General features: G+C 40.6%; 1 protein-coding gene across 1 annotated transcript; it reads right to left on the bottom strand.

Annotated features, from left to right (window-relative positions):
* Positions 1-4096: 4096 nt before the first annotated feature.
* Positions 4097-14709, bottom strand: LOC107565158 (interferon-induced very large GTPase 1-like). The gene is given in 8 exon segments (XM_016250372.1): positions 4097-8796; positions 8840-8867; positions 9389-9744; positions 11443-11553; positions 11556-11820; positions 12766-13027; positions 13029-13122; positions 14565-14709. Coding segments are annotated over 8 exon segments (5961 nt in total).
* Between the last annotated feature and the right edge of the window lie 396 nt (positions 14710-15105).

Genomic DNA, 15105 nt, shown 5'->3' with positions numbered 1-15105 from the left:
TTTGGAGGGAGAGAAATGCTGACTATGACCCCAAGAACACCATCCCTACAGTCAAGCACAGAGGTGGAAACATTATGCTTTGGGGCTGTTTTTCTGCTAAGCGTACAGGACGACTTCATCGCATTGAGGGGCAAATGGACAGGGCCATGTACTGTAAAATCTTGGACGAGAACCTCCTTCCCTCAGACATAACACTGAAGATGGGTCATGGATGGGTCTTCCAGCATGACAATGACCCAAAACATACCACCAAGGCAACAAAGGAGTGGCTCAAGAAGAAGCACATTAAGGTCATGGAGGGGCCTAGTCAGTCTCCAGAACTCAATCCTATAAAAAATCTGTGGAGGGAGCTGAAACTTCGAGTTGCCAAACGACAGCCAAAAAACCTTAAGGATTTAGAGAGGATCTGTAAAGAGGAGTGGATCAAAATCCCTTCTGAGATGTGTGCAAACCTGGTGACCAACTGCAAAAAAACGACTTACCTCTCGTGATTGCCAACAAGGGTTTCTGCACCAAGTACTAAGTCATGTTTTTCTTGGGGATCAAATACGTATTTCACTCACTGAACAGCAAATCAATTTCTAATCTTTATATAATGTCTTTTCTGGATTTTTTTTGTTGGTATTCTGTCTCTGTACGTTAAAATAAACCTACCATCAAATAAATATTTTCCCCACTATATGGGGAGGAGGCTTTGTGGAGGGAGGGAACGTAACGTATACAGTTTGTAACACACACTCTCGGAGTAAGCTGAATGTCCAAAATCACTATCACCATTACCACTAGAAGTATGTAAATATATTTCATTATGTTCAATGAAGTAATCGCAAGAGTTTGAAATCGACTACAAGGCTGAAAATTGGATTATGTGTGCATAAAACATTACGTTTCCAAGCCATCAGATTATATTTAGCTGTTGTAACTGTGTTCAAGTAGTCGAAGTGGCCTTAAATGAGCAATTGCATATTCCCAGAGGTGCGCATAAGTGGTGCGCATGCGCAACCAATATCAAAAATGCGATCTGTAAATATGTTTGGACCGCTCATTTGCATACTGACATTGTTGACAGCTGTTAATGCACAATCACTGTTTAGATCGACTAATTGTAATACTGTATAATTAATTAATTCATAATAAAGCATATATATATATATATATATATATATATATATAATACATAAATAGTGTTTGTTTATTTATAATAGTTTTATTTTTGTGAATTAAATATGTTTTGAATAGGGACACGAGATAAACGATAAACTTTTGTTTGAATTTTAAACCTGTAGCAGCGTGCAAAAATGTAATGGTCACTTTCCACCGGACGGATGCCAGAGATAAGGCAAGTGCTGTCAATCCTGATTTTATTCATCGATTTTGCTCATGTAAATATAAATGTAGCTCTAGATGTGTACTGTTTTGAGTCTTTAAACGTGATTTTGTAATTAAATTCACTGTTTGGTTAATTTGTCCAAGAACACTGAGGCGAAATTTGAGATAAATAGTTCCTGTTCTGGCCTTGTTAAAACACCTTAAACTGCCAACTACACAGTAATCACTTTCCTATTGTTGAACTTCAACTGTGGTAGAGAGTTTGTCACTTGCTCTTGATCCATGATGCTAACTTGAGCCATATGCTATGGTAATGAATCGTTTAAGTAAACGAATCCTTTCCATTCATTCCAAGGCTGTGAATGACTCACTGTTTTTCGATGAATCATTGAGTCAGTGATGCAGTGAGTTGTTCATATCAAAAGATGCTCATGTGTCATCACCACCTACTGGTTAAATTGTTTAGTTGCTTCTGATGTTTGACTTGGTAAACAGCATTAATTAGTACGTAGATTGTGCAATAATTTGTGCTGATCATCTCTAAACTCTCTGTTTATATTGTGCTATAAAATACAAATACATGTTTGTGATTTTATCATTATCATTACCATCAGTGCATTATGGATTCAGATGTGACATCACAGCCTAAAGATGGTCTAAAATAAAGGATTCAGACTAATAATTGAGCTGATAATTAGTGCTTGCGGGTTAATTCTAGCATGCTTACTGTCCTCCGTGTGTGCTAATGGACCATGTGTGCTTGTGTTTGTTGGTGTTGCTGGACGGTTTCTACGGTCCTCTGTCTGGTAAACACAGTAACAGTCATCAACAATGTCAGCAGCACATCTACTCAAAAAACACAAGCTGAGATTGGACCCTGTTTCTCCATCTGTCCCAGGTACACCATCATCAGTATCAGTATGACAGCACTCAGACTCCAGAGCTGCAGTTATTACAAACATCCTTTGATGAACAGTCGCCTGTACCGAGACCCATGGTACACAGACTTAGACCGCTTCGCTAGTTGGTTAATTAGTTCTCTCAAACATCCTTTAAGTGCTAGTCTGAATGTGTAACTCATGTTGTAAATATATTGTTGCCAAAACAATGCACTACATGCCGTAATTATTATCTGTTCATGTACAAATATGTTAATGTTAGCTTAAAGTACTTATATTTCAATAATTATGACCATTACATCAATAATAATAATAATAATAAAGATTTAAAACTGAAATCAGTCATTTTAAATTCTACATGTTAGGCATCACAACATTATAATTTACAGTGTGAGAAATGAATGTTCATTTTGAGAATTGTTAAAGATTCAATGTAACCATGTTCATCAGTTATTAGTGTTTTTAAATATATTTGAGTAATTGTTAGATGACCACAAAGGTAATCTCATGACCCAGAGCACATTCTGCTTTTACCCTTTAAGATGTGTTTTTTTATTAATGTATTTTTACTTCATGTGGTTAAAATCAAGAATAATTTATGAGAACCAGGTGGGTGCAGTTCAGTATATTTTCACTCTGTCTGGATTGAATCTAGATCACCTGAACTGGTTTTCTTTAATGTTCATTCTGTTCATACACTACATAGAGAGGGATCAGAACATTTTGTCTTTCAGCTGTTGATCTGCATGCAGTATTTGACCAGGACTTCAATGAGACAAGAACACAGACATGCTATTAAGTTTTGTTTTATTCTTACGTGGTAAAATTCATTGTTTACATAAGACAATGGAGCATTAGATCATCTATTGATTACAGTATATGTGATTTTTTTTTTTTAAATGAGATATGTTTTAATTGTTTTAGTAATCTGATTAAATTATGCTTTTCTCTAGCATTATTTAGAAAAACTGAATAAAACAGATCCATGAACAACATTTTCTTCACAGTTTACCACTGAACCATTAACCTTTTTTTTGGCTTGTATGTGGGCGTCTCACATGACACAAATTTGTCAGAAAAGTTAGTTGACTTGAATTTACAGAGTGAAATTTTAGATCTTAAGTTTTCTGTGTGATATCCTTATTTGCTTGTTCATTTTGGGAACAGATAAGATTTCAGATGATTTCTCAGCTGGCAGATGATTGGCTATTTTCATAACAATGGGAATTTCACATATGAACGGGATATTCACAACAATAATTTATCATATCAAAACAAAGTCGCACATTTTATATATATATATATTAAATAACTGTAAGATGACACTTATTACCCTCCTGCCCCTCCTGCTGTCCTGTATTCTTGCCAGAAGACATTATCATCTGAGGCATTGTGTTGGTGCAGGTAGCAGGTAGCAGAACGGACATTGAACCCAACAGCACTGGCAGAAGTGATCAATCAGAAGCTCATCTGGTCTGAACCTACAGTCCAGATTTTTGGGAAACTTGTTATTTTTAACAGAAAAAAAATGTATGTATTCAATTAACAGCTCTTAGCTTTAAAAAAAAACACTTTTCTGCCCCACATTTACATATTCACACTCATATACATTCATAGTCATATATGACATTTTATCATTAATAGCCTTATCTGAAAATGTGGAGCTTTATATTTTTTTGTCACAAAAAAGTGTGTTCTTTAAAAATGATGTTTTGAAGTTCAAATCGTTTTGCAGATGCTTGTATGAGGAATTGGGTCTTGTCGCTCAACCTCTTGTATCCAGAGTATTTGCTGAGATGTTATTCTCTAACTGTGATCTAAGAAGAATCCCAGAATAGATGTTGCAGTCTCATTCTGTATGTATTTCTTCAGATATATTGATCCAAACTTTCAATAGCATCCTGTTTTGAAAATTTTTTCCATTCATCTGGTATCTTACCCCTCCCCTCAAATGTTTTATTGTAGTATTTTTCCAGATCTTTCTTGAATTTGCACACAAACCACTTCCAGTTTGGCAGCTCAGAGAGGTCAGAGGTGATACTCCAGTCTGCATAATCCCCTCCTGCTGTCCTGTATTCTTGCCAGAGGACATTATCATCTGAGGCATTGGGATAAAAAGATCGATTGCTTGCTACCGCTGATGTACAGATGCTAGTAGACAAGTTTCTTGTATTCTTGTAATGCATCCCGTTTAGTCCAATAACACGATGGAAAGGAACACTGTGATCTCCATCATGGTTTTCTATGGTGTTGGTGCAGGTAGCTTTACAGAACGGACATTGAACCCAACAGCACTGACAGAAGTGATCAATCAGAAGCTCATCTGGTCTGAACTTATAGTCCAGATTCTTGGGAAAAGCCTTTGTGTTGAATCTGAGGCTGATCTCAGACATTACATCAGGAAGTGTATCTCTTATCACATCTTGTAGGAGGCTGAAATCATCATCATCATGTTTCACTCCACTGAGGTCTTTTTCAGAGAAGATCAGCTCATCTGAGAGCTGCTGTGTGAAACTCTTCAACCACAAACCAACATTTCCATTGTCCACTTGAACACATTCAGTAGATTCATGTGCTGTTTTCATGATCTTCTGCTGCAGGAGTTTAATGTTCTCCTTCATCTTGGGTAAAACACTGACACTGAACTTATCAGTGATGTACCGACTGACTTCATCTCTGATGAAACTCTTGAAGTGATCTTTATGATTATGAATGTAGTTCATGTATTTGTCAAAATCATTCTCTTCTGCCAGTGTCTTCAGGATGTATTTCTCCAGTTTTGATCTGTTTCCATTCAGTGATTCACAGTTCATTCTGATTTCATCTGCTAAATCTCTAGCAGTCTTCTTGTAGACACTCTGCTCAATTGGCTCTTTAAGTTTCTGACAGATGATCCCACCAAAAATGGTAACTGATGTTGCTTCATGACAGTATTTCTTAAAAATACTATAATACTGTTCTCTCTTCTTCTTAACATATATTGCAGGATCATTGGCATCCCTGAAAAGTCTGTGTAGGTCAGTGATCATCTTGTTTGCTCTCATACAGATGGAAAGAACCAAATCCCTGAAGAATTCATTCTTGAACACATATTTCACTGGTCCTTCCTGATGTTCTGTTACTCTCTTCTTGATGTAATCTGTGATTTGTTGAATGCATCTGATGTCGTAGCCCATCTTTGAAATGTTAAATGACATGATCATTGAGTCTGTATGCTGAGCAATGTCTGTGACTAATGATCTTATTTGCGCTTCATCCTCTCTTGATAGACTATAACCAAACTTCTTAGTTGATCTGTGGATGTTTGTTCGTGATCCTGTAAATCCACTGGATTTCTTTAGCTGTACATAATCTGAATAACTTGGTACAAAAAAAACATCCTTGCTCTCACTTTTATCCATACGTTGGTCCACAGAAACACTTTTATAGATGTCACTGAGAAGGAGTTTTAAATCTCTCATTATGTCAATGTCTTTGATTGGAGGACTCTCTGTGATTATCTTCTTCACACACTGTTTCCAAAACAAATCAAACTCTTTCTTCAATATTTCTGCATCAATTGTTTTGTCTTTGAATTCTAAGGCAAGTTTTTTGCTCTTTTCAATGAGAGTGTTTTCATGGTGTGTCTTCTGAGCATCAATCTTTTTCTTCAGGTCTTCCTGCTGAAGAATCTGATTTAATTTGGTTTCTGTTTCTCTCACAATGTTTTCCTGAAGTTCTTTGATTTTGATTTCAAATGATGTTTTCCATTGAATCAGTATATCAGCATTAGTGTCTTTCTCAAAAAAATCAGACATTGATTTTTTCACTTTTTCACTTGTCTTCTTCATTTCTCTCTGAAGATTAGTTTCCTTAACTTCATGAATTGTTTCATTTTCTATTTGGTTGTGCAGTTTGTTCTCGGTTTCCATCATGGCACTGCGAAGACTCCAGGACCATTTGCTGTATTCGGTCTCCAGTTTCCTGTAGGCTGAAATCTCCAGAGATTTTCTGAAGTTTATGATGAATTGTTCCTTAAGTAAAGCGTCCCAAAGATCTTTAATACGATCTTTTAAGTGTGTCAGCGTCATTCCATGTGATTTTGATGCACAAGTCTCAATAGTTTCCTTTAGTTCTTGAATGTTCTCACAGTAGTTTGGGTTCGGTGTTGCCATTGGTGGGCTGCCCTCCCAGAGCTGAGCAAAATATTTCACATCATTCTGAACATCAAATCTAATGACGTCACTGAAACATTCAGCATCATAGCCTTCATCTTTAGCAGCAAGTTTTGTCATCTCATTCAGTGTCTCCAGCAGCCTTCTCCTTCCCTCCATGTTTTTCTCTCTAGCTGTGACGTCTGAAATTTTCTGATGCACAAACACACAGTTGGGATTCAGTCTGACCTTCTTCATCCTCATGAAAGCCTGAACAACAATCTGAAGAATGTCCTGCATCCCAGATGGGTTTTCTCCAAATATACTAATCAAGGTTTGATTTGCAAGACCAACAACAAATGTGGCCAATTCATTGTCATGATCTCTTGTTGATCTTCCAGACAGATCTAGAGCTCCAAGGCCCTCAGTATCAACAATCAGAATATAGTCAAAGTTCATCTGTGTTTTCATCTCGTCTGACAATCTGACCAGCTGCATGAAAGCTCCTCTGGTGCACCTGCTGGCGCTGACGGCAAACTGGAGTCCAAACATGGCATTCAGCATTGTGGATTTCCCAGAGCTCTGAGTCCCTAAAACTGACAGCACAAAGGCTCTCTGGTCTCCCAGCTTCTGGATGAGTTGATCTAGAACAGCAGAGATCCAGATCACAGGAACATGAGCAGCATCTCCATCCATCAACTCCAGTGGAAATCCAGAGACCATCATCTCTGCTGCAAGACTCGGGAGAGAAGAGAAGTGAACCTGCAGGTCTTTCTTGTTCTTCTTCACAGATGAACATGATTCATAGATCTGACCGATCTCCCTCATGATGTGCTCCAAACCAAAGCCCACAGTTTGGATTTCCTCATATATTCTCTCAAATTCTTCTTGTTCAGTTTTGAGTTGTTCAGGTTTATAATTATTCTCTTTCAGTTTTACAACTGCTGACCACTTTTCATCATACTTCTGATGAAGAACAGAAATATCCATTGAAATATATTCATCCAGGAAGATCTCGAGCCATTTTAGAAAATAGATCTTATTCTCAGCAAGCAAGTGAATTTCTTTAATAAAGAACTGTATAAAAGTACATATGTTAAATGCATGCTGCTGCTCACGCAGTCTCTTGAGGTTGGCTTGTTTTCTGCTTATGTCCATCTCTGTCTCATCTGCTCGAGGTCGATGTAGTTCTTTGTTCTTCTGACACCACTGATGCCACAGTTTCCCCTGATGAGGCAGAAATGATTCTTTGATTTCTCTCAGATCTTTCTTCTCCAGTAAACTCATCATCTGCTGTGCTGCTTCTCTTCCTCTGCTGCTGTCATCATCATCTTCCTCATCTACTCTGATATCTGAGTGTTTGGACACATCTTCAAGTCTGAAAGTGAAAGATGTTTCTGGGAGACAATCATTTATAGCTCTTCTGAGTTCTTCAGATGCATCTGAATGACTTCTTTCCTTGAGACCGATTTCGAATTTTGTTTTATTCATCTCTGTTACAGTAGATTCATCCTCAGTAAGAAGACAAATGAGTGGTTTTTTGTTTGTGTACAGGTTTTGAATCATTTTAATACTTTTGTTCCTGTCAAGTTGTGGTAGAAGAACAACATTGACTGAGGCCATTTCAGTGAGGATCTGCAGCTGTTTTTCATGGTCTCCTGCATCACCATGTAGATTACAGAACGCTACACAGTCAGTGAATGTATCATAATTTGTTCCAGATGGGCAGAACCAGGCGATCTCCACCACTCCATCCATCAGGACTCTGGATGTGCTGCTGCCTGGGCAGTTCCTGTGGAAGAACGTGTTGTGTTTCTCATTTATCAGACTGTTCATCAGCTGAGACTTGGATGAAGACACAGCGCCAAACCTAAAGAAAAACACCATTGGAGTTTCTGCCTTGTAGATCGGCTCGGTGTGACTGATGATTTCATTGTTGGTGTTGTTCATCTTCCAGCTCTTGTTGATTTGTCTGAATGTCCAGAAAGGAAACTCAATCTGTTGAGTGAATGGATCAGGAACAAGCAGAGGCAGAGCGTACTGACACTGGGACAGTTTAGTGACCATCAGCTGTTTCAGAAAACCATCAGCACAATAAAACACGGCCATCTGAACATCCATCGGGTGGCTTCGCTCAGATTGGCCTGTTTCTTCATTAGACGTGGACATTTCTTTCAAATCATCACTGTTGTATTCAGATGATTCACTGTCTCTTTGTTGTGTGTCATGCTGTTCATTGGTATCTTTAACATTAGTGTATTTTGCTCTGTAGTTCATCATCAGTAGTTTTTGTATGAAACTCCAAACCAGCTTCTCCTCAGCACAAGACTTATAGGACTTTAATGAATGAGCAGTTAACTGAAGAACTTCTAGAGTTTTCAGCTTATTTTTGTTCTTGTCGAGATGAAGTCTGTTAAATAGTTGCTCTATTTTTTCTATTTCAGTCTTTTTCTTTTGAAAGTGTTGATCTGGACTGACTCGTGCTGTGTCTATGTCTGTGTTTTCTCTCTGTTTAGTAGACAAAACAATTATACATCTTTAAACAGTGTTTTCCAGTTCTGTTTTCAACAAATCTGTCATTTCATCTGGGCTTTCTTACAATTTGACTGATCAGTGTGTTTAAACCACACAGTACCACTTACTATTCTGACACAATTCATTTTGTAATTTTTCCTATCCACCTTATTTTTCCTGTAAGAACGGGCATAGCCATTTGTCAATTTTATGGCTCTGGCTTGTAGTATCATTCGCTTCTAGCTATTTTTAGCTGTACAAAACAGCTCGTTTTGCTGCTTGATATTGCAAACTGGTGTGTCTTACCATATTATTTAAATGTATTATCTTATTTATGAACACACTGGTTTGTAGTGCATGCAGTTTTACCATTTACTGCACTTTGTTATTCTCCTCGCTATTTCCCTAGAGCGGCTAATGAACCGGAAGTCTCGCACATTCACAGAAAACCGCTTACTTCCGCATTGAAAAATAAGGTGGATTGATGTTTTTAAGGTTTCTTTGAAAACTCACCTGTAGTGAATCATTGGTTTCAGTGCAGATCTTCTCCTTTTTCTCTTGTTCCCAATCCTCTTTCATCTCCAACTGTCTTCTCTTAAGTTTCTCTTCATGCTGTTCTTCAAGTAGTTGCAATTTTTCTTCAAATGTCTTTTGTTGATCTTCTCTCATGTTTCTTTCTTCTTTCAGTCTCTTCTCAAATTCCTCTAGTTGTTCTAGTCTCTCTCGTTCTATTCTTATTTTCTCTCTGATCACTTCCTCCATTTCATTCTTGAGTCTCTGATACTGTTCCTCAGAGATCTGTTTCTCTCTCTCCCACCTCTTCTTATCTTCATCTTCTCTTCTCTTTCTCTCTTTGTCTTGATTCTGTTTTGCTTCCTCTATCATCACGTTATGCTTTGCCCACTTTTCTAAAATCCTGTATGGCAAGGGTTGCGCGTTATTGATCTTGTTCCCTTTCTCTGAGTTGGTTTAGACCCCGGTACCTTGGGCTCCACTCAACTAGTGTATCTCTGTCGACACACTCTGGAAGCATCGCTCCCCTCACCATTGAGGGTTATTGTGAGTATTGTGCTTTCTTTCGAGCGTTAATCCTCTCTGAGGAGTTGGATTCTTGAGAGCTGGATGTTGCTCCCTCAGCCACAGGTTTACTGCTAGCCACTCCAGCATTATAGCCGTAGATTGACTTCTCAAGACATAGTGTTTTGAGGATGCGCTATTTCCATCTATGGGCTGCTCTTTCAGAGTGCCACGAGAACCCCTAGAACGGTATTTCTAAAATCCACATAGCTGGTAAGTGTGCACGTTATGCTTTGCCCACTTTCTAAAATCCACATAAGTGGTAAGTGTGCAGGTTATGCTTTGCCCACTTTTCTAAAATCCTGTACGGTAAGAGCTACGCACAACAGCTTCGTGCTCTTTTTGAGTGCGGGGAGTAAAACCCTGGTTCCGCCTTGGGCACCACTCCTCCTATGTATCCTCTGGATACCTACTTTAACAGGGTGTTGCTACTAGGGGTCTGTTGAGACAGTTCCTTCAGCACATACAAAGAGAAACGTGCGGTAGCCCCTGTGTGACAGGCCAAGACTAGTATGATTCTAGGCTCTTGGTCGTATTCCCTTAAAGGAATCTATTCCTGATTCCAAGCCTTGAGCTCTACCCCAGGCCCAGGAGTCTGGCCCTAACAGGTAAGTATTTTGGGGTATGTAGCCTAGGCCTTTGGCTGTAGGGAATAACGTCACTGACAGCCGTCTAACGTCCCAGGGGCAACTCCCATAGCAATATGGTAGAGTTGGTACTTAGTGCTCGCCATGGCTCTGGCATGCACTCCTCTCAGCATGGTGGCGTGGGTATACCGTTCCCCATAGCGACCCCTAGAGGACGCAGTTCGAAGTTCCCATGAAAGGAAACTTTGCAGTGTCTCGTTCCCTACTCAGGGAACCATGGTTAGTAACCTGTAACCTGAGACGTTTTCTCATCAGATCTTCTCTTTCTCTGTTCATTTGCTCCATCAGGATCTTCATGTTGTTTTCTTGTGTTTCATGTTTAGAATGAAGATCTTCTTTCTCTGTTTCCATTCTCTCTCTTTCTTGTTGTAGTTTCTGATTAAATTCATCCCACATTCTCTGTTCTCTCTCTCTTTGATTCTCATCCTCTTCTTCTCTTCTCATCTTTTCTTCATTTTCTTTCTGTCTGTCCCATTCCTCTCGTTCTTTCTTCATGTTTTCATAGATCTCTCTCTCTTTCTCCTCTTTCTCTTTTATTTGTGTTATATATTATTCTGCCATCTCAATAAATTCTCTGTGATGTGTCTCTTGTTCCTCTTCTCTCCTCTTTCTCTCTTTTTCATGATTCTGTCTGTCAGCCTCTAGCCTATTCATCAGTTTGCCTATTTCTGTGTCATGGTTGATCTGAAGTTTTTATTTTTCTGTTATTATTTTCTCTATTTCTTGCTTCACTTCCTTGATTTCATCCTTGAATTTCTCTTGTTCTCATCTCAACTTGTCTTGTATTTCTCTCTGATGTGCCTCTTGTTCCTCTTCTTTCCTCTTTATCATGGTTTTGTCTTTGTTCCTCCATCATCATCTGCATTCTTTCTTTCTCTTTTTCATGTTTCTTCATCAGTTCTTTTTTTTCTCTTTTCAGATGCTTCACTCTCTCCATGAGGAACTTCATTTTTTTTCTTGTTTTTCTCTTTCCATCTGTCTGAACATCTTACATGAGTAGAAACTCCCACCATTTGCTTTCACCATGGCGTCTTTCTTCTCCAGCAGATCAGAAACCTGTGTTCGGTCTTCAGTCTTATTATTATTGAACACATGGTATCTTTTTCCACATGCTTCAATTAGATTCATCAAAGGAGATCCAGGTTTTCCCAAATACTGTTCAATGGTTTTGTTCTTCAGACCATCTCCTCTGGTGAAGAGCACCATGGTGTAATAATTTTACTTAGTTGTAAGGGAATTAATCGTTATTAATTTATTCAGGTTTATTTCTAGCTCGCGGTGGTATGGCGTGGGCGCTTTGTCGCGCTCACCAAGGTGAAAACCAAAGTTCTTTTGCGTGAGAGTGCGAGCCCGAGCTGAAGACGAAGCCAGAGGGCTTTGTTAAGCATTTTAAACAGGCTGACTTTTGTCCAGCCCACAGGTCGCTGTCCAATCAGATGGTGGCATGGTGGTATGTTGTTTGGAGAGTATTTTTGCAAGTTTTTAAAGAACTTCTTATAAAACTATCATCACCAAAGGAAAATAATGCTGAATATCAATTATTCATTTACACCAATGTTCTGTGAATACAACCAGCTCTCATCCAAACTCAAACAACAGGTATTTTGCATACACATTAATCGTAATTAACTAAAAAGAAAAGTTAGAAAGCAACGATTAAGATATCGTGGTTTCAATAACACATCACACACATTTAAGCCATAAAACATATTATTTGTGAATATAGTTGCTCCAATACTTTCAATGATTTTTTTTATGATTGTCTGTGTACACTCTGTTTCTTTGTCTGTGACAAAAGAAATTAAGGGTTTCGGTCATGCAGGAAGCAGGTGGTTAAACATGGGATAGTCATGTGGCGTCACGCTGTATATCCTGTGCTTGCCTGAGGGCGTCATTTAATCATTTTCCTGTTCTGGAGATAATGGTTCCATCCATTGGTGGGTCCCAAGACATGGGGGCTTCTATAGGTTGTGAATTAACTCTTTCAGTCCTTGATACCAAGAAAGCTTTGTCGTCTCCTGATCGAATTAGTTTCGATCTCATGAGTAGATGAGTTTACCATACTGACAGGAAATCAACCGAGAATATGGGATTCATGTGCTGGGTGATCAGCAAACTTAACTGAATGCTGATATCAGTGTCTGCTCATATTTAAGAAATCCCTACAATGGTGTACATTAAATAATTTTCACCAAATGTCTCTTGGATGATCTTCACTGATTTTGCTTCTTCTGGAGTGAATTGCCCCAGTGGTATCAGTAAGAGAAACACATGTGGTCCAGGAAGTAAGACGGAGATGCAGTTGGTGATTTCTTTCTGGATCTCCTTATTAGTAAGTTCAGTATCAAACAGTCCTGGAGTGTCGATCACAGTAACATGACTGTGTAACGTTTCTTTTTGAGTCTCTTTAGTAATTGACTCATGAGATGTTTCTTCCTAAGATGGTGTTTCCTGTTGCACTCTTCCCAACTCCACTTTTACCCACCAGCACAATCCTTAGATCATCTTGCCTCTCTGTTGTAACTGTAAATTAGGAAATCCGTCAGTCTAAAATCGTGTTTAAACATGATTATTTCATTATTATTATTCCCTCTTCCTGATGCCTGGTTGATTAAAATAAGGAGAGTGACAGTACAGAAAAGAGACTGTTGCCCTTCTACCAAAGTATTTTATTTTATCAAAGGTGGCAGATTTGGTCCAAACTTGGGAGTCAATTGAAACCAGGCATAGGCGCTGATTTATGTTTCTGCTGGTTATTGCCCCACCCGCCATAACACCCTCCATAATATCTTGTGTTCCCTTTCAGTCGGTCACTCAATTACCGACGAATTGGGGCTCTCGCTTAGAGAGACCAATCCACTTTGAGTGTAAACTAAACAAGCCAATGCACATTGGCATGCGATGATTGCATCCAGCTGTTGCTGATCACAGCGTGAGCATAAAAAGGCAGCCGGTGCAACGCATACCAGCTTTTCACTCCGGAGCTGAGCGATAACATCGTTCTACTCCTACCAATATCTTTATTTGTGACGACGAGTTCTAGGGAGCTTTTTGTGTTGGCGGACGGTGCTTCAGCGGTGGTCGTTCCTGTGTCGAGTGGGTTGCGCAATTCAAGCTGCACTACCCCCTGTCGTGCTGCAAGTGGCCATTTCCCCTGTGCGTCTCAGCACCTAAAAGAGCATTTCCCTGAAAGAGCCTATTTCTCTAAAAGAGCTTACACGGGTGCGTCTTTGAAAAGACGACGGATCATATTTTTAAAGATGCCGTTTCATCCGTGCGTTTCTGGATGCAGTCGTTACCTGGCGCTGGGTGATGGTCACTATCACTGCCTCACGTGTCTGGGCATTAAACACGCAGAGGTGGCGTTCGTGGATGAGTCATGATCCTATTGCGGGAAGATGACCATCTCGGAGCTGCAGGCCAGGCTCCGTTACCTCGAGGGGGGCGGAGCTCCGTTGCCTCTGCTGTGATCTAGTGTTCGTCCTGGTGGCAGCAAGGCGAGGGCTACTTCGTGCAGTAGAATGGGCAGTCTGAGGGTTACAGTGGTGGCAAACCCCTCAGGGAACCAACACTTGGGGGACCATGACTCCTCTAGCGCTTCGCAACCAGTTGAGCCGCTAAAGGAGCGTGCTGGGCCCTGGGCGTACCAGCAGTATCCTTCAGTGCTCCTCCCAACAACCGGATGTCGATCACTGCATCAGAGGGAGATCTCTCAGGAGAAGAAGATTCGGCTGTGTTGCTGCCCTCCGGGATGGTGGCAACGCCTGAATCAGATCCGGAGATGTCGGCTATGCTCGAGTGGAAACCTCCACCGCGTCCCGAGCTCTCGAGGTTGGTCGATTGGTTTCTTGGGGTGGCTTGCGCTGCCCAGCGCTCTCAGCGGCCCGCCTCAGTGCCTTTCTTCCCGGAGGTGCATGAGGAGCACACCAGGTCATGGACAGCAACTTTTACTGCCAGAAACAGACCTGCTGGTTCCTCCTCCCTCATCACCCTCGACGGGGGTGCCGCTAGGGGGTATACGGCGATCCCCCCGGTGGAGCGGTTGGTAGCGATGCAGATGTGTCCTAAGACCGCCTCCTCCCGTCGCTCCCCTCCCGGGCCTGTAGGCATTCGTCTGGTCTGACTGGCTGTGCTTATATGGCTTGTGGAGAAGCTGCCTCCGCCTTACACGCTATGGCGTTACTGCAGGTTCATCAGTCCAAGGCACTGAAGGACCTGCACGAGGGTGGTCATGATCTGGAAGTTCTGAAAGAGCTCCGAACCACTACTGACCTCACGCTCCGAGCGACGAAGTTCACCAGGCCTTGGAAAAGCCCTACTCAAGCGCACCCTCTGCCAAACCGTGGAACCAGGTAAGCATTGCGCCGCACACTCAAACCCCTCTTTGGTCCACCCACGAGCCGCCCGAGTTAGGTCCCTGCGTTCCACCTTGCTGCCCCACTGTGGGTATGGTGGTGGTTCCGCTGGTCCCGCTTGCACGGTATCTGGGTGCCTAGCATGCGCTAC

This window comes from Sinocyclocheilus grahami, unplaced genomic scaffold (genome assembly GCF_001515645.1).
Source record: "Sinocyclocheilus grahami isolate Dianchi unplaced genomic scaffold, SAMN03320097.WGS_v1.1 scaffold984.1, whole genome shotgun sequence".
Taxonomy (NCBI): Eukaryota; Metazoa; Chordata; class Actinopteri; order Cypriniformes; family Cyprinidae; genus Sinocyclocheilus; species Sinocyclocheilus grahami.
This window is presented reverse-complemented; position numbering and strand designations above follow the sequence as displayed.